This window comes from Oncorhynchus gorbuscha, linkage group LG23 (assembly GCF_021184085.1).
Source record: "Oncorhynchus gorbuscha isolate QuinsamMale2020 ecotype Even-year linkage group LG23, OgorEven_v1.0, whole genome shotgun sequence".
Lineage (NCBI taxonomy): Eukaryota > Metazoa > Chordata > Actinopteri > Salmoniformes > Salmonidae > Oncorhynchus > Oncorhynchus gorbuscha.
Window position 1 is genome coordinate 59,876,489 of NC_060195.1, and position 19,299 is coordinate 59,895,787.

The following is a 19,299-nucleotide window of genomic DNA, read 5'->3' on the forward strand; positions in this document are numbered from 1 at the left end:
TTGGGCACAGTGACTATGGTGGTCTGCTTGAAACATGTTGGTATTACAGACTCGGACAGGGAGAGGTTGAAAATGTCAGTGAAGACACTTGCCAGTTGGTCAGCGCATGCTCAGAGTACACATCTTGGTAATCCGTCTGGCCCTGCGGCCTTGTGAATGTTGACCTGTTTAAAGGTCTTACTCACATCAGCTGCGGAGAGCGTGATCACAGAGTCGTCCAGAATAGCTGATGCTCTCATGCATGTTTCAGTGTTACTTGCCTCAAGTGAGTATAGAAGTAATTTAGCTTGTCTGGTAGGATGGTGTCACTGGGCAGCTCTCGGATGTACTTCCCTTTGTAGTCTGTAATAGTTTGCAAGCCCTGACACATCCGACGTGCATCGGAGCCAGTGTAGTACGATTCGATCTTAGTCCTATATTGACACTTTGCCTGTTTGATGGTTCATCGGAGGGCATAGCTGGATTTCTTTTAAGCTTCCAGGATAGAGTCCCGCTCCTTGAAAGCAGCAGCTCTACCCTTTAGCTCAGTGCGGATGTTGCCTGTAATCCATGGCTTCTGGTTGGGGTATGTACGTACAGTCATTATGGGGACGACATCATCAATACACTTATTGATGAAGCCATGACTGAAGTTGTTTACTCCTCAATGCCATCGGAAGAATCCTGGAACATATTCCGGTCTGTGCTAGCAAAACAGTCTGTAGAAAAACTGTAGTTTAGCATCTGCTTAGCATCACTAAAACCCCAACACACTTAGTCCCTATCAAACTGAATGATCGCAATTTGTCTATTATGTCATTATTACATTGCTGTACAGATTACTACGTAATGATATGATACGATATCTGTAGTGATCTGAGTCTATTCAAAAAGAGATTTTGATTGTCAACCAAAATTAGACTTTCTGTGTAGACAGTTTGCCACGGGTTTATCTAAGTGTGTTAAGAACTGGGTGATCTTAACACCAACAACACCATCTCTGGAGAGATCCACGATCCTCAACCAGCTCCTGTATGAATGTCATACAGAAACTTGACATATGGATCTCCTATGCTGCTTGCTAGCTATCATTGGGGGCTGAAGCATTTCTACATACCTTAGCATTTCTATACTACATTTCTATACCATATTATGTATCTGTTCTATTAATCAGTTGGAGCTGGTAACGAGGACTGTGCGTGGTCCCTCCCTTACAGGACTAAAGACCATCGTGGGCGCTCTGATCCAGTCGGTCAAGAAGCTCTCCGACGTCATGATCCTCACCGTTTTCTGTCTCAGCGTCTTCGCCCTGATTGGCCTGCAGCTCTTCATGGGCAACCTGAGGCAGAAGTGTATCCGCAACCTCGCCAATGACACGACCCCCGACGACCGCCTGAACAGAACTCTGGGAACTCCAGACTTAAATGGAACCGATTTCAACGGAACCGATTTCAACATCACTAGCTCCGTAAACTGGACTGAGTACATCAACAATGAGAGTAAGTTAAGTGCTTGTTTGTCTGCAGGGGCGCCGGGGTAATGAGGGTCGTGTTCTATACCTCAGACAGTATCTGAGTCACACTACTCAGACAGTCTTCATATTCTGTGTAATAAAACCAGACAGCCCATGCCCTGCCCAATTTCTGTGAAGCAGCGTGATAAAGAGTGACAGCGATTGGCCGGAAGGCCGGGGCAAGTGCAAGTAGTGCCCGGTGGGAAATTGTGGCAAACGTGGCGGATAATCGCCCCCACAATAACCCCCTTCTCCCCATCGCCCCCTACACCATGTCTCTGTGTGAGAAAACAGGCACATAGAGAGAGAGAGAGAGAGAGAGAGAGAGAGAGAGAGGGCTCCTCACTGGCCGCCGGTGGGGCACGGCAGGCAGGCAGGCGGACACACAGACCAGACCAGCAAACATATGACACTGATGTCATGGGGAGAGAGGGGACAAGGCGGAAAGGGAGGAGGAGATAAATGAAGAAAGAGAGAAAATGGTCTATGGATAAAGAGGAAATGGATTTACAAAGCTAGAGAGAGCGAGAGCGGGAGAGAGAAGATAGAGAAAACAGGGGAAAATGACAGTCAGTGTTGGCGATGGAACTGATGCAATATCATGCAAATAAATCCATTTGAGTGAGAGATGGAAGGATGGAGAGAGTAATGGAGGATGTGAGTCACAGAGGTCTGGGAGGGAGGTGTAGCAGTTAGCGGTGAGAGGTCCAGTAAGCCTCTCCATCTCTCTGCAGCCTGCAGCTTTTAGTATTCAAGGCCAGTAGGTCACGGGGTCAAACTCCCTCTTGGACGACTCTGTCCTCCTCCCCTGAGCTGTTGTACACTGTCAAACAGACTGTATATGTCTCCTTGACCTCCAGTCTCAGGGGATGCATTGGTTTATATCCTTGTATAATGCAATGTTTACTCCTTGCATCGTTTGTTTTTGTGAATTATTTATTTATTGACAACAATCTATCATTCACCCACAGTAATGGCTATGGTGTTTATTGTGGTCCTCCTTGGTCCATAGTGTTCCAGGTATGGTCATGATGAGATATTGTTAGAGTTATTACCTCTGAACTATATATATACTGTATATACGTATATATATACACACACACATATACATAATTCACAGTTTTGACGTCTCACTATTATTCTACAATATAGAAAATAGTAAAAATAAAGAAAATCCCTTGAATGAGTAGGTGTTCTGAGTTTGAAGGTAGGCCTTGAAATACATCTACAGGTACACATCCAATTGACTCAAATGATGTCAATTCGTTTATCGGAAGCTTCTAAAGCATTGGCAGCATTTTCTGGAATTTTCCAAGCTATTTGAAGGCACAGTCAACTTAGTGTATGTAAACTTCTGACCCACTGTTATTGTGATACAGTGAATTATAAATTAAATAATCTGTAAACAATTGTTACAAATGATTGTGTCATGCGCAAAGTAGATGTCCTAACCGACATGCCACAACTATAGTTTGTTAACAAGAAATTTGTGTAGTGGTTGAAAAACGACTTTTAATGACTCCAACCTAAATGTATGTAAACTTCCGACTTCAATTGTGTATATATATCTACATATACTGTATATACTGAACAAAAATATAAACGAAAAGTGACAATTACAATGATTTTACTGAGTTACACAACTGAGTTACACATGCTAACTAGAATAGAGCACTTGGCGCTAATACAAGAGAGTGGAGAGGACTATACTATTTCAGCAGAATTTAGTTGGGTAATTTGATGCAGTCAAGTCAGTCGTCTATATTTTGGTTCAGTACACAGTATATTAAGGACACCTTCCTAATATTGAGTTGCACCCCCCTTTATACGATATATATATACAGTATATAATGACAATAACAATTATTTTAATAAAGTGCTTTTGTTTATTTCACTTAAAGCACTCAACCACTGGGCCACAGCGTATTGTTTGCTTAATTCATGAATCTGGATTTTGTACAAGTTTTAAAACCCATTAAGATTATTTGCTAAATTTCTAATATTTTAATCCAGTTTCAAACCTCCCTCCTCTCTTTCCTCCCTGCCTGCCTCCCTCCTCTCTTTCCTCCCTGCCTGCCTCCCTCCTCTCTTTCCTCCCTGCCCGCCTCCCTCCTCTCTTTCCTCCCTGCCCGCCTCCCTCGTCTCTTTCCTCCCTGCCCGCCTCCCTCCTCTCTTTCCTCCCTGCCCGCCTCCCTCCTCTCTTTCCTCCCTGCCTGCCTCCCTCCTCTCTTTCCTCCCTGCCCGCCTCCCTCCTCTCTTTCCTCCCTGCCTGCCTGCCTGCCTGCCTCCCTCCTCTCTTTTCTCCCTACCTGCCTCCCTCCTCTCTTTTCTCCTGCCCGCCTCCCTCCTCTCTTTCCTCCCTGCCTGCCTCCCTCCTCTCTTTCCTCCCTGCCTGCCCGCCTCCCTCCTCTCTTTCCTCCCTCCTCTCTTTCCTCCCTGCCCGCCTCCCTCCTCTCTTTTCTCCCTCCTCTCTTTCCTCCCTGCCCGCCTCCCTCCTCTCTTTCCTCCCTACCTGCCTGCCTCGCTTCTCTCTTTTCTCCCTGCCTGCCTCCCTCCTCTCTTTCCTCCCTGCCTGCCTGCCTCCCTCCTGTCTTTTCTCCCTGCCTGCCTCCCTCCTCTCTTTCCTCCCTGCCTGCCTGCCCGCCTCCCTCCTCTTTTTTCTCCCTCCCTCCCTGCCTGCCTCCCTCCTCTCTTTTCTCCCTGCCCGCCTCCCTCCTCTCTTTCCTCCCTCCCTCCCTGCCTGCCTCCCTCCTCTCTTTCCTCCCTGCCAGCCTCCCTCCTCTCTTTCCTCCCTCCTCTCTTTCCTCCATGCCCGCCTCCCTCCTCTCTTTCCTCCCTGCCTGCCTCCCTCCTCTCTTTCCTCCCTGCCTGCCTCCCTCCTCTCTTTCCTCCCTGCCTGCCTCCCTCCTCTCTTTCCTCCCTGCTTGCCTCCCTCCTCTCTTTCCTCCCTGCCTGCCTCCTTCCTATCTTTCCTCCCTGCCTGCCTCCTTCCTCTCTTTCCTCCCTGCCTGCCTCCTTCCTCTCTTTCCTCCCTGCCTGCCTCCCTGCCCCCTCCCTCTCTCTTTCCTCCTGCCCGCCTCCCTCTCTTTCCTCCCTGCCCGCCTCCCTCCTCTCTTTCCTCCTGCCCCTCCCTCCTCTCTTTCCTCCCTGCCTGCCTCCCTCCTCTCTTTCCTCCCTGCTTGCCTCCCTCCTCTCTTTCCTCCCCCTGCCCGCCTTTCCTCCCTGCTTGCCTCCCTCCTCTCTTTCCTCCCTGCCCTGCCTCCCTCCTCTCTTTCCTCCCTGCCTGCCTCCCTCCTCTCTTTCCTCCCTGCCTGCCTCCCTCCTCTCTTTCCTCCCTGCTTGTCTCCCTCCTCTCTTTCCTCCCTGCCTGCCTCCTTCCTCTCTTTCCTCCCTGCTTGCCTCCCTCCTCTCTTTCCTCCCTGCCCGCCTCCCTCCTCTCTTTCCTCCCTGCCTGCCTCCCTCCTCTCTTTCCTCCCTGCTTGCCTCCCTCCTCTCTTTCCTCCCTGCCTGCCTCCTTCCTCTCTTTCCTCCCTGCCTGCCTCCCTCCTCTCTTTCCTCCCTGCCTGCCTCCCTCCTCTCTTTCCTCCCTGCTTGCTTGCCTCCCTCCTCTCTTTCCTCCCTGCCTGCCTCCTTCCTCTCTTTCCTCCCTGCCTGCCTCCCTCCTCTCTTTCCTCCCTGCCTGCCTCCCTCCTTTCCTGGAGCGCTCCTCAACATATTGACAGATTGTTCCTCTCTCTGTTCTTCCTTGTAGGTAATTACTATTACCTCCTCAACCGCAGGGACGCCCTCCTCTGTGGGAATGGCAGTGGAGCCGGGTGAGACTTGACAACCTCCTTTATTTACATAGACAATTACATTCACCAACCCAGCCTCAACACGCATACGGAATTACTGAGCACGATTACATGCGCACCATAAATATGATTATTGTGCACTGTCAGATGAATGCAATAGTTTGATTAAAACCTTTACGTGCTTTGCAAGAAGAACGGTTTACCTAATAATCATGTTTAAATGGACACATCTGAAAATCAGCAGACAAGATAAACGTTTTACAACACTGAACATGTTATTTTTTGCAAAGGCTATTTGATTGAGTTTGGACAAATGAAGTTTGTTTGTGAAAAATATTTCAAAGATGCATCCTTTCAGGTTTTCTAAACTCACTTCCCTCACTCATAAGAGGGAGGCTTTATGCTTCCGGTCCTGGCACATGCACAGATCAAATACACAGCTGGAAAGGCCGATAAAGCTGCTGTCCTAATAATTAGAAAGATTGCTCAGAAAACCAGGTGTTTTAATCAACTTTGACCTTACGCCGATTAAGATAATCCGATTAAGGTGTTTACATGACTAATGCCATACTCGGCCTTCTGCCGTAATCAGTTTAATATCGAGTTATTAGTGTGCATGTAAGCATACTCACTTGTTCCCTTAACACTTAGGCATTGACGACATGCTAACTAGAATAGAGCACTTGGTGCTAATTAATACAAGAGAGTGGAGAGGACTATACTATTTCAGCAGAATTGACTAATTTGATGCAGTCAAGTCGGTCTAATAAAAACGAGTGCCACTTACAGTGGATAGTAGTCAGGCTGTAGTCAGGCTGATCTTAGTGAATCAAATCCTATTCAGTGTACGTACAGTTAAGTCGATCGAATGAAAACCAATGATGCTCAGTGGACGCTGTAAATATCCACTGTATCGCTCTGTACTGTACAAGTGGCTTGTGGCAGTGGTTTAGTGACCACCACATGGTTGCTGACCTGTTGTGTTGTGTATGGGGGTCTTCACCACAGGCTGTGCCCAGAGGGATTCACGTGCATTAAGGCGGGCAGGAACCCAGACTACGACTACACAAGCTTCGACTCGTTTGGCTGGGCCTTCCTGTCCCTGTTCAGACTCATGACCCAGGACTTCTGGGAAAACCTCTACCAACAGGTGGGCCAAAGCTGGTTAGAAACACAATGGCCGCTCACTGTTTGCTGATCAGATATGCTTGACCCCTTTTAGTGCTTTTTCATTTAAAATAACAGTGAAACAACTCAGGAATACTGGTAAAGAAAAGAAAATGCATATGATGAAAACAATTATCTATCTCCCTTCCTCTATCCCTCTCTCTCTCCCTCCCCTCCCTCTATCCCTCTCTCTCTCCCTCCCCTCCCTCTATCCCTCTCTCTCTCCCTCCCCTCCCTCTATCCCTCTCTCTCTCCCTCCCCTCCCTCTATCCCTCTCTCTCTCCCTCCCCTCCCTCTATCCCTCTCTCTCTCCCTCCCCTCCCTCTATCCCTCTCTCTCTCCCTCCCCTCCTTCTATCCCTCTCTCTCTCCCTCCCCTCCCTCTATCCCTCTCTCTCTCCCTCCCCTCCCTCTATCCCTCTCTCTCTCCCTCCCCTCCCTCTATCCCTCTCTCTCTCCCTCCCCTCCTTCTATCCCTCTCTCTCTCCCTCCCCTCCCTCTATCCCTCTCTCTCTCCCTCCCCTCCCTCTATCCCTCTTCCCCCTCCCTCTATCTCTCCCTCTTTCCCCTCCCTAACTACCTACCTACCTCCCTATCCCTCCCTCCCTCCCTCCTTCTGTCTCTCTCTCTCTCACTCTCTCTTTGTCTCCTCCTCTCTTCCTCCCCCTCTCTCCCTCCACCATCCACTCTCTCTCTGTCTCCTTCTCTCTTCCTCCCCCTCTCTCTCCCTCCACCATCCCACTCTTTCTCTGTCTCCTTCTCTCTTCCTCCCCCTCTCTCCCTCCACCATCCCACTCTCTCTCTGTCTCCTCCTCTCTTCCTCCCCCTCTCTCCCTCCACCATCCCACTCTCTCTCTGTCTCCTCCTCTCTTCCTCCCCCTCTCTCTCCTGCCACCATCCCACTCTCTCTCTGTCTCCTTCTCTCTTCCTCCCCCTCTCTCCCTCCACCATCCCACTCTCTCTCTGTCTCCTTCTCTCTTCCTCCCCCTCTCTCCCTCCACCATCCCACTCTCTTTCTGTCTCCTCCTCTCTTCCTCCCCCTCTCTCCCTCCACCATCCCACTCTCTCTCTGTCTCCTTCTCTCTTCCTCCCCCTCTCTCTCCCGCCACCATCCCCTCTCTCTCTGTCTCCTTCTCTCTTCCTCCCCCTCTCTCCCTCCACCATCCCACTCTCTCTCTGTCTCCTTCTCTCTTCCTCCCCCTCTCTCTCCCGCCACCATCCCACTCTCTCTCTGTCTCCTCCTCTCTTCCTCCCCCTCTCTCCCTCCACCATCCCACTCTCTCTCTGTCTCCTCCTCTCTTCCTCCCCCTCTCTCCCTCCACCATCCCACTCTCTCTCTGTCTCCTTCTCTCTTCCTCCCCCTCTCTCCCGCCACCATCCCACTCTCTCTCTGTCTCCTCCTCTCTTCCTCCCCCTCTCTCTCCCTCCACCATCCCACTCTCTCTCTGTCTCCTTCTCTCTTCCTCCCCCTCTCTCCCTCCACCATCCCACTCTCTCTCTCTGTCTCCTTCTCTCTTCCTCCCCCTCTCTCCCTCCACCATCCCACTCTCTCTCTGTCTCCTCCTCTCTTCCTCCCCCTCTCTCCCTCCACCATCCCACTCTCTCTCTGTCTCCTTCTCTCTTCCTCCCCCTCTCTCTCCCTCCACCATCCCACTCTCTCTCTGTCTCCTCCTCTCTTCCTCCCCCTCTCTCCCTCCACCATCCCACTCTCTCTCTGTCTCCTCCTCTCTTCCTCCCCCTCTCTCCCTCCACCATCCCACTCTCTCTCTGTCTCCTCCTCTCTTCCTCCCCCTCTCTCCCTCCACCACCCCGCTCTCTCTCTGTCTCCTTCTCTCTTCCTCCCCCTCTCTCTCCCCCCGCCGTCCCTCTCTCTCTCCCTCCCTCTTAGACCCTGCGAGCGGCGGGGAAGCCCTACATGATCTTCTTTGTGTTGGTGATCTTCCTGGGTTCCTTCTACCTGGTCAACCTGATCCTGGCTGTGGTGGCCATGGCCTACGACGAGCAGAACCAGGCCACCATAGAGGAGGCAGCCCAGAAGGAGGAGGAGTTCCAGGCCATGTTGGAGCAGCTCAAGAGACAGCAGGAGGAAGCATTGGTATTGGCTGATTTTCTGCTTGTGCATTTGCATTAGAGAGTTTGACTTTTTTTTAAATAATTTGCATTTGAGTCATTATGCAGACCATCTTATCCAGAGCAATGACACAGTAGTGGGTGCATACAGTCCTCCATGTCTTTCTCTGTCTTTTGCTACCCTGCCCTCTATTGCCCTTCTCTCTTAAGTCCATAATCCTCTCTTGCATAAGTATGTCTTGGTGCTTGCTTGGTGTCAAGCTTCTACAGACAAGGGTGCTCCATTACTATGGAAACAAGAGGTAGATAAAGAAGGAATAATTACTCTGTGCGGTATTGGTAGTACAGTATTAGGTTCTGTGGAGGGAGGGAGGTTCCATCTGCTACACATCATTTCTTATTTACAATAACAGCTTGACCAGCAAGTGTCCAGCAACAGAATAATAACAAAAACATGGATATCACGAAGATGTTATATACTTGAGTATAAGCATGGTTGCTTTTGAAAAATTAATGATTTCATTCTTTTTGTTGTTGTAAATGAATCCACAGTTATTCAGGTTTTGCAGGGCTTGTAATTAAAGAGCAATTGGGTTGTTCACTTGCTTCCCGGGAACAGATAACCTTTTAATCTTTGACAGTTTCGTTAGGAAAACAGTCAGTTTGTGGGACAAAACACAGGCCTCCATTTTTAGAAGTTCTTTGAAGATGATTTGGGTAATTTTGTGTTGCCTGCTGCTCTGCTCTTTGCTCTGTCCACCAAAGACGGGTGGCGGTTGCCGTGACAACTGTGCTTGTGTGTGATTGGCTGGCAGGTTGCCGCGGCAGCAGCCACAGAGAGCCACGGAGAGTACAGCGGGAGAGGGGGGCCCTCCTCAGAAGCCTCCTCAGGGACCTCCAAACTCAGCTCCAAGAGCGCCAAGGAGAGAATGAACCGTCAGAAGAAGAGAAAAGAGAGGGGAGAGCACAAGAAGTTCCACAAGTCCGAGTCGGAGGACAGTATCAAGAGGCTAAGCTTCCGGTTTTCGATAGATGCCAACCGGCTGTCCTACGAGAAGAGATGCTCCTCACCCAACCAGGCGAGTACACAGTGAGGGGAAAGGGTCATTGTCTTCGTCACCATTGTCCTCATTACCATCATCTTCCTCATCACTCCACCGGGCGGAGTGTCCACTGAGTCACTCCAATCATGTTGATCTCCCTTCTTCCGTTTCATAACCTCCATAATCTCCAACCTCCTCCTCTTTTTCATTACTGATACCTTTCTCTCCTCTCCCCTTTCTTTTTTTCCTCCCTCTCCCTCTCCTCTTCCACCAGTCTCTCCTCAGTATCCGCGGCTCCCTCTTCTCCCCGAGGAGGAACAGCCAAGCTAGCCTGTTTAGCTTCCGAGGCCGCGCCCGCGATGCTGTCTCCGATAACGACTTCGCCGACGACGAGCAGAGCACGTTCGAGGACACCGACAGCCGCCGCGGCTCCCTGTTCGCGCCTTGCCGTGTCGAGTGCCGCTCCAGCACGGTCAGTCAGACTAGCCTGGCCCCTCAGCGCGTCCTGCTTCCCGCCAACGGCAAGATGCACTGCACCGTGGACTGTAACGGCGTCGTCTCGCTAGTGGGAGGGACCTCGGTGCCCACCTCGCCTGTAGGACTGCTCCTGCCTGAGGTGAGCTATAATTCCAGGCGCCAAATATTATTCATTTTCTTTTGATTGAGCCTGATGAACGGGGTCTGCACTTTTGGGATTATTCTATTGGTTCCTTTGCCCAGCTAAAGTGTTTGACAGAAAATAAATACTATTTGAAGTGAACCCAACATTGTTGGTTTCGTCATGGTTAGGGTCAGGAGTCCCTTACAGGCCACCTAGTCCGTACACTGAATAACTCTTCCAGATGTTTCTTGATCTCCAGGGGACGACCACTGACTCTGAGATGAGGCTGAAGAAGAGGAGGTCTCGCCAGGCTTCCATGGTCTACCTAGATGAACCAGGCAGAGCCAGAGCCAGAGTGATGAGTGTGGCCAGTATTCTCACCAACACCATGGAGGGTTGGTGTCACACCAAGTTATTCAATCATGTGTTATTATACCAGACCGATGAACCGAACATCTTGAAGACTCAAAGCCTACAACAACCATTATTAATGTGTGTGCCATCAATGAAGTGTCCTCCTTAGCATGATAAAAGCATGATAGCACTTTCCTGAAAGTTAACTATATGATATTTGATACTTCTTATACGTGCTTATAACAAGTCATAATGCCTTATAGCCAAAATGTGGACATGTATACATGCCAACAGGCGGCAGGTAGCCTAGCCTTTAACCACAAACCAAAAGGTTGTTTGTTCAAATCCCTGAGTTGACTGGGTGAAAAATCTGTCTGAGCCCCTGAGCAAGTCATTTAACTTAATTGCTCCTGTAAGTCCCCCTGGAGAAGAGCGTCTGCTAAATGACTAAATCGTTGTTTTTTTAAAGGGGGGGGGGGGGAATGACTCCAAAATGTGTCTGTTTTAACCCTTTCCAGAGCTTGAAGAGTCCAGGCAGAAGTGTCCACCATGCTGGTATAAGTTTGCCAACACCTATCTGATCTGGGACTGCTGTCCTATGTGGTTGAGCTTCAAGGGGATCGTCAACACGGTGGTGATGGACCCCTTTGTGGACCTGGCCATCACCGTCTGCATCGTCCTCAACACCCTGTTCATGGCCATGGAACATTATCCCATGACCACGGAGTTCAACCACGTCCTCTCCGTCGGGAACTTGGTAAGTGTTCGATATTATTGACGTAAACTTGCAAGGCTTTTTCGAAATATCAAGCTGTTAAAGAGAGACTGTCACTGGGATGGTTTTCTCCCCTAACAGCCATTTCTAATTGTATATTTTTATCTTCATACAATACATCAATATATATTTCCATATTTTTTTTCACTCAGCATTCTATGTCAAATGAATTGTGAAATAGAAACACAGGTAAATAAATGCCTTACATAGTACATCTATTGGACAATACTTCACAACACATACATCAGAAACAGTTACAAATGATAGAGATCCATTCATGGATGTACAGGTCTGGTGGATAAGAGTTCAGAAATGTCCGCTGCTGCTTTTTTCCTTTCTAAGGAATTTGTACGGAAAATCTCTTGCGCCTGATATAGCTTCTCCTCCAAGTCACACGTGGCATCTTCCAAATCCCCAATCTGTTATTTTTCACGGTTTCATTGTCTAAGTCTATTTTACGAAGATTCAGCCATCAAGTTGGCCACATACTGTTGAAACTGTATACAAAGATGTACATCTATCCACTATCCATAGGTCCAAAATAAGTATGGCTAGCCAAGCTTAACCCACACACTACCCACACAACCACTAACACTCAGTCTATGGAAGTGTGTCTAACCGTGCTCAAATCTAACTACTGCCTCTGTCTCTGTGTAGGTGTTTACAGGCATCTTCACGGCTGAGATGTGTTTCAAGCTAATCGCTCTGGATCCCTACTACTACTTTCAACAGGGGTGGAACATATTTGACGGCATCATCGTCAGTCTGAGTCTGATGGAGCTCGGCCTGGCCAATGTGGAGGGCCTGTCTGTGCTCCGGTCTTTCCGATTGGTGAGATCCCACTTCTGACACCAGTTTCTCCCGACTCGACCCTGTCAGAGCAGATTGTGTACCTTCTAGTTGCCACATTTCTACAGGAAACATAACCATACTACCCCCCCCATGTACTCCTTGATACAGTGCTAATATTCATCTTCATCCTTTGTTGATTGATGCTAGGTGGATATTAATACCGTAGTCACAATCACGAACAACAAAACTCCTCATGTGATTCTTCTTGTCAACAGTTGAGGGTGTTCAAACTGGCCAAGTCTTGGCCCACCCTGAACATGCTGATCAAGATCATCGGTAACTCGGTGGGAGCTCTGGGTAACTTGACACTGGTCCTAGCCATCATCGTGTTCATCTTCGCCGTGGTGGGCATGCAGCTGTTCGGCAAGAGCTACAAGGAGTGTGTGTGTAAGATCGCAGACAACTGCCAGCTGCCCCGCTGGCACATGCACGACTTCTTCCACTCGTTCCTCATCGTATTCCGGGTGCTGTGTGGGGAGTGGATCGAGACCATGTGGGACTGTATGGAGGTGGCTGGCCAGAGCATGTGTCTCATCGTCTTTATGATGGTCATGGTTATAGGGAACCTGGTGGTAGGTGTTTTTGCTGTTAGTCATTGTATATCCCAGAATCCCCATACCTATGGATGATATCACTCTACTTGTGATAAATCTTTCTTGGTCAATTTGTGTTTGACACTGGTGCAGCAAATATGTTTAAGCATTGCCATATTTAAGTGATATGCAATATTCAATATTAACTGAATCTCCATATTAACAACTGAACCCAGATCAGAATGAACTCCTTTCCTCCCTCTGTCTCTACAGGTTCTGAATCTGTTCCTGGCCCTGCTGCTCAGCTCCTTCAGCGCCGACAACCTGGCGGCCACAGACGACGACAGCGAGATGAACAACCTGCAGATCGCTGTGGGCCGCATCCAGAGGGGCGTGGCCTGGGTCAAGGTGACCATCCGCCAGGTTATCCAGAGCCTGTTCCTCGGGGGCGGAGCCACCAAACGGGTCAAGGGGGAGTCACTGGAGGGGGGTAAGACCCTGGACGAGCTCCACAGCTCCATCAACGGCAAGGGGGGCAACTGCATCTCAAAACACTCGTTGGTCGAGATCAGTAAAGATCCGAGTGGGGTCTATCTGAAGGAGGGGAACGGGCGGCCCGGAGGGGGGTTGGGGGTGGGGTTAGGAGACAGTACGGAGAATTACCCAAAGGAGGAGTGCAACTACATGTCGTTCATCCACAACCCCAGCCTGACGGTGAGCGTGCCCATCGCGGTGTGCGAGTCAGACTTTGAGACCGCTATCACAGAGGACTTCAGCAGCGACTCGGCCTCCGAGGAAATGTCTATGGGCAGCAAAGAGGTAAGAGGTTTGACTAGAGACCCCTTTGCTGCTCCGTTAAGTAGCAACGAGCACAGTCACATCACATCTTTTAATTGTGGTATCTTTGAGTGGTGTCTGTGTTAGTTTTGAGTGGTGTCTGTGTTAGTTTTGAGTGGTGTCTGTGTTAGTTTTGAGTGGTGTCTGTGTTAGTTCTGAGTGGTGTCTGTGTTAGTTTTGATAGGTGTCTGTGTTACTGGAGGTGCCCTGATTTAGCTTGAGCTTAAGCAGAGTGAGCGCTTTTGGGACTATTCCATTGGTTTGCACTTTTGGGACAATTCCATTGGTTTACACTTTTTGGACAATTCCTTTAGTTAACACTATTGGGATTGTTCCATTGGTTTACTAGCCTTGTGAACCAGAACTAACTGTGTGTGCTCCCGTTACGTGTCATGTGTAGTGAAACAGAATGTGAGCTCGGGAGATCAGGAGGCTTGAACAAGGCTTATTTGTTTACACCTTTTGGACTATTCCATTGGTTTACACTTTTGGGACTGTGCCATTGGTTCCATTTTGTCAGGCAAGCTAAACACAGCGCAACTCAACGGTATTTCATCGTTTTTGTCATATGTGTTTGACGTAGATCTGTAAACAGAATCAGTGGTGAAGTGGAAGGGAAAAGCACATAATCGGCGTTCACACACCTTTTCATCTCGCCAGGCGTTTACCGACCTAAAGAGGAGAAATGCATTGAAAATATAGGCAGCGTTACTTTGTTCACCGATTATTTTTTACCACCACATCAATGGATAGAATCTGAGAAGTCCAGACTTTCCAGAGGCAGTTACCAGCTAGTTATTTTGCTGACTCATTGAGTCATTGCACCAAGTCATTTAGCCTAGTCCACTATCCAGGGAGTTGTAGTATACTGTTATAAAGCCCTAGGCGTCAAAACAATGACGTAGCATGAGAGGACAGTACAGTCACTGCAGGTGCTTCTACTCCTGCATTGCTTGCTGTTCTGGGTTTTAGGCTGGGTTTCTGTACAGCACTTAGTGACATCACCTGATGTAAGAAGGGCTTTATAAATACATTTGAAATTTGCTGATGATTGACCACGGATGATGAGTCAGAATGGCCTATGGCCCAAGTAGCAGGTCGTTTCTGGATGTTCTCATTAGAGATCTATTATGGGCTGATGTGTGTGTTATCTGGTTGACTGAGTATACAGGCGGGCAACTGGGTCTTCACTATTATATGCACTTGTTGAAAGAAGTTGTTTAGAGCAGCGTCCTTGCAAAGGGTGAAGTGAAGTGTGTGTGTGTGTGTGGGTGTTCACGGATGTGTGTGGGTGTTCACAGATGTGTGTGTGTTCACGGATTTGTGTGGGTGTTCACGGATGTGTGTGGAGGCTCACGGATGTTTGTGGAGGCATACGGATGTGTGTGGCGGCTCATTTCTCACACATTAAATCCCTTTCATTAGAAATCACACCAGTGAGATTTTAAAATAAACCACATTTTTATAATAGACTGTAAATTAAGGCCGGAAGACAGATAATGGACTTAAAATATCCCACTCACTGGCCTACACACACACACACACACACACACACACACACACACACACACACACACACACACACACACACACACACACACACACACACACACACACACACACACACACACACACGCACACACGCACACACGCACACACGCACACACGCACACACGCACACACGCTCACACGCACACACGCACACACAACATTCTGGAGCAGATTTTGTAAATAAGATGTGTGTCTGCTTCGAAGACATAATGTCACGTTAGGCTAGGAGGGTAAGCCTTCTGGGCTCTGTAGCCCCGCCCCCACATCTCCAGACCAAAGCCAAGGACAGGGAGTGTCGCCAACCTGCCCCCAGCCAACTCCTTCAGTTATTAGAGAAAGCTAGCCTGGTCTGTTTCTGGCCATGACTCTCCATGCAACAAATATGGATTAGATGCCAGCTGCGGATCCCCCTTCTCCCTTATAAATAATAGCTTCAAATTAGTCTATTTATTTGGGAACGGGATCATAAACCGTGTGTGTGTGTGTGTGTGTGTGTGTGAGTGTGCTACGAACAGTACAAGGTCAATTGTCGTCCTCACAAACTGTTTAATCCTATTCTATATCATCCCGGAGCCTTGTCTTCTAAAGTGTTTCTCTGTGGATAACCTGTTTCCTTATGTGCCTTGCAGCTGATTGATGAAAACAGACACCGAGGTTGCACTGTACATTATGAGCTGGCTTTCACGGTTGCATCACTCTGCCTTGCTTAACCCACCGTTTGTTATTGCAGCTGTGTTACAGACGCTCACAAGGTTGTCAGTGAGAGAGAGGAGACTTGTAAGACCATTTTATTCTACATAGCACTAACCATGAAGACTGCCTATGCCATTTTACAGAACCAACCAATACTGATCTTGCATCTTTTTCGATGGATTGCCAATTGTTTTGTTCTCTGCCTGACTGCCCTCCCCAACTGCTTTCCTCTGTTGTCCCTGGCCTTTCTTTTCTTCTATCCCCCCTTCATCTCATTTCTTTATTTCTAATTTGATCATCAGGCTTTTTTTTTTGTAGTTTCAACACCAATATGAATGAGCTGCATCCACGTTTCAAATTGATAGGTGAAGTCATGTGACTTGTTTTTGCTTCTGATTTCCTTGCTTGGTTTGTATTGATTGCTTTTGGAGGTGATTGGCATTGACCAACCCCAAGATTGAGAAAAAAATAACAGAGAATGAATGAAGAGAGAAAAGGAGAAGAGGAAGAGACAAAGATGAAATAAATGAATTTTGACCAAAGTACTTTAGGTTAAATTCACAAGGGTTACATGTTCTCTCTGTATAGATCTAGTGAATATTTTGGAGTCTGAATATTAGTCTCTTTGAACCCCTGGTAGACTAGCGGTTGCACAGTCAGCCATACCATACTGAACTGATGCGGCAATTATAGCAAACACTCAAGTGAAATCAAGACGCAAATTACATATTGCCTTCCAAGAGCATGGCAGGAGGGCACCCTCCATTTATATATAACCTTTTCCCTGAACAGAGAGAGAGAGAGAGACTGGAAAAGAATAGAAAGAACGAAAGAATGAGAGAGGGAGGGAGATGGAAAGGACGGAACAAGCAGGATGAGAAAATGTGTGAGACAGAGGGAGAGATAAAGGAACAAGAGAGAGAGAGAGAGAGAGAGAGAGAGAGAGAGAGAGAGAGAGAGAGAGAGCATGTGTGAGAGAGGTATGTATATATATAGAGAGAGAGAAGAAGGAAGAATTAGAAAACGTGAAAAAGGGGAATATAATGTGTGAGAGCGAGAGAGGTATAGAGAGAGAGCACCACCGATCCTTCTGGAACATTGTGTATCTTGGGGCGTAGAGCCGGCAGGGCAGCATGCTTCCATCGTTCCCACTACGTATTAGCTGGGTCCCACGGCAATCAGACATGCTGCACAGTCGAGTACTGATGGCATGTTACTCCTCTGTCTGCCAGCCAGCCAGACGCCCTAGACATGGCACCATGTTTTATCAATGAAAACAGGACAGGGATTCCAACCTACGGAGCTAAGCGAGGCCTTCTCACCATACAGTACACAGAACACTGTATTGCATCTTTTTGATTTTTTTATTTAACTAGGCAAGTCAGTTCAGGAACAAATTTGTTTTTTCAATGACGGCCTACCTCAGCCAAACCCTAACCTGGACGACGCTGGGCCAATTGTGCACCGCCCTTTGGAACTCCCAAACACAGCCAGTTGTGATACAGCCTGGAATCGAACCAGGGTCTGTAGCACTAAGATGCAGTGCCTTGGACCACTGCGCCACTCGGGTGCCCAATCAGCATGTAGATTATATATATAAAAATATCTCTAGTACTGTACTATGGATAACTTGCGTGGAATGCAGGGCTCTAATGTCAAAGTGTGCATTATAATCCAATGATTACCCTGCCAATAGCAAAGAATAAGGACAGTAGTACTAGTCATCGCCAGAGATCCCTCCGACATGATTTCCTCTTGGAGGGACATTCCCTCTTAGTCTCCAGTGGATAATCCTGTTAGAGTACCCCATTTAGCTGTTTCTCCCCTGTATGTTAGCATGGTCACACTGCGTCTAATGTTATATTAGTATTCATTCTATTATTATTATTATCTGACAGCTCCAGACCGCATGTTGTCTTGTAAACAGTGCACAGTACTGGTTTTTGCTGGTTAGCTAATGTGGTAATACCCATTTATTTATCGAAACAGAGACCGAAGCTTGTGCTTTTCTTAAGGATGGGGAAAAAAAATGTGTTTTCATGTCAATGAGGAAAATGTTCCGTGTTTCGGGGGAGGGAGGGAAGAAGGGGGAAGTGATTTGATCGATGGGGCTATCCGCCACTCAAATGCTAAATCCCGGGCCATTTTTCAGTGGACATGAAAATCCGTCAGCCCACCGTCTCCTGCTTGTTTTCCGATTTCAGGATTGGAAATGCACTGGAATACTGCATGCCCCCTTGGACTGTCTGAGCCGATTTCAAACATACCCACAGTGCATTGTAACACCAACCTCTCCCTGTAGCATGTATCATTGCTACCAGGTGCTGTGTACTACAGTGTGATTGGATCTCACCTGATCGAACTGATCTCAAGCCTGTAGGTACTTTTGATCGACCCTGCATGTAATGATGATTACAATGATGAAACGAGTATAACTCTGAGTTTATATTTAAGCCAAAGTCTCCCGTCCAGGCCAAAGTATCTGGTGAGACTACTGTACTGTTACAGTCCATGACAATGGAGAATGTACCATTACAAGAATCTCAAGAACTCTAGTAGCTCAGAAGGTTGTCTCCCCCCTGCAGAAGCTACCTATAGAGCCCCAGCACCTTATCTCGTCGGAGGGCAGCTCGGTGGATATCGGTCCCCCGGGGGATGGAGCTGAGTCAGTGGAGCTGGAGGACGAGGAGTCAGAGAACCCAGAGAACTGCTTCACTGATGGTGAGGGAGGGAGGGGCTGGGGGAGAGGACGAGGAAGAGTGGGGGAAGAAGGAGGGAAGGGGGGGGAGGGAGAGAGGGACTAGTGAGAGGAAGGTTTGAGAGAGACTTTTCCTTTCACACATCAGAAGTAGTCTAGAGGGAATTCTGAGCTCTGATAGAGAGGGGGGACTGTTTGAAAAATGGGAGAAGTTTCTTTCAGGCAATGACAATGCATTATTTTATCTTCTCTCTCTTTCTCTGTCCCTTTGTCTCTCCCTCTCTCTGTCCCTCCCAGGCTGTGTGTTCAGGTTCCAGTGTTGCCAGGTGAACGTTGAGGAGGGCAAGTGGAAGATGTGGTGGACTTTGAGGAAGACGTGCTTCCTCATCGTGGAACACAACTGGTTCGAGACCTTAATCATTTTCATGATCCTGCTCAGCAGTGGCGCTCTGGTGAGTGGCTGCTGCTCACCTGGCCTGTGTAATGTTGTACCGCTCCTTTAAGAGAAGTCAAGTAAACGTGGGCTCTAGTTGTCTTTACATCACAATGGGAGTGTCAAATAATTACAGTCTGCCTACTTTGATGTAGAGTGAAGATGAGCTTTATGGCTTCTTGGTTAGCCTGATACTTCTGTTTTGAAGTGAAAACCGAAATGTTGATTGGTCAGAGTGTAGTCATCAGTAGGGTTGAGTCCGGGTTGACAGGGAAAACTCTGATCCATATGCATAACTAGGGCCCAGAGTATGTCCTGGTCATGGCTTGTGTTCAGAAAAAAACTCAAAGCTCTACAATTTACCAAAAAAACACCAACCTATGTGACTCAACACACTTGACAAACAT

At 48.1% G+C, this 19,299-nt stretch overlaps 1 protein-coding gene across 2 annotated transcripts in view; it reads left to right on the forward strand.

Annotated features, from left to right (window-relative positions):
• The window catches only part of LOC124010500 (sodium channel protein type 2 subunit alpha-like), a 37,987-nt gene that overhangs the window by 11,700 nt on the left and 6,988 nt on the right, over positions 1-19,299 (forward strand). For both annotated transcript variants that reach the window (XM_046322994.1, XM_046322993.1), the window contains exons 7-19: positions 1,197-1,478; positions 5,244-5,307; positions 6,295-6,436; positions 8,341-8,547; positions 9,338-9,601; positions 9,840-10,181; positions 10,426-10,561; positions 11,039-11,277; positions 11,953-12,126; positions 12,363-12,719; positions 12,954-13,499; positions 18,347-18,482; positions 18,757-18,911. In XM_046322994.1, the coding sequence (XP_046178950.1) occupies positions 1,197-1,478; positions 5,244-5,307; positions 6,295-6,436; positions 8,341-8,547; positions 9,338-9,601; positions 9,840-10,181; positions 10,426-10,561; positions 11,039-11,277; positions 11,953-12,126; positions 12,363-12,719; positions 12,954-13,499; positions 18,347-18,482; positions 18,757-18,911 (3,044 nt within the window). The remainder of the gene's footprint in view (positions 1-1,196; positions 1,479-5,243; positions 5,308-6,294; positions 6,437-8,340; positions 8,548-9,337; positions 9,602-9,839; positions 10,182-10,425; positions 10,562-11,038; positions 11,278-11,952; positions 12,127-12,362; positions 12,720-12,953; positions 13,500-18,346; positions 18,483-18,756; positions 18,912-19,299) is intronic.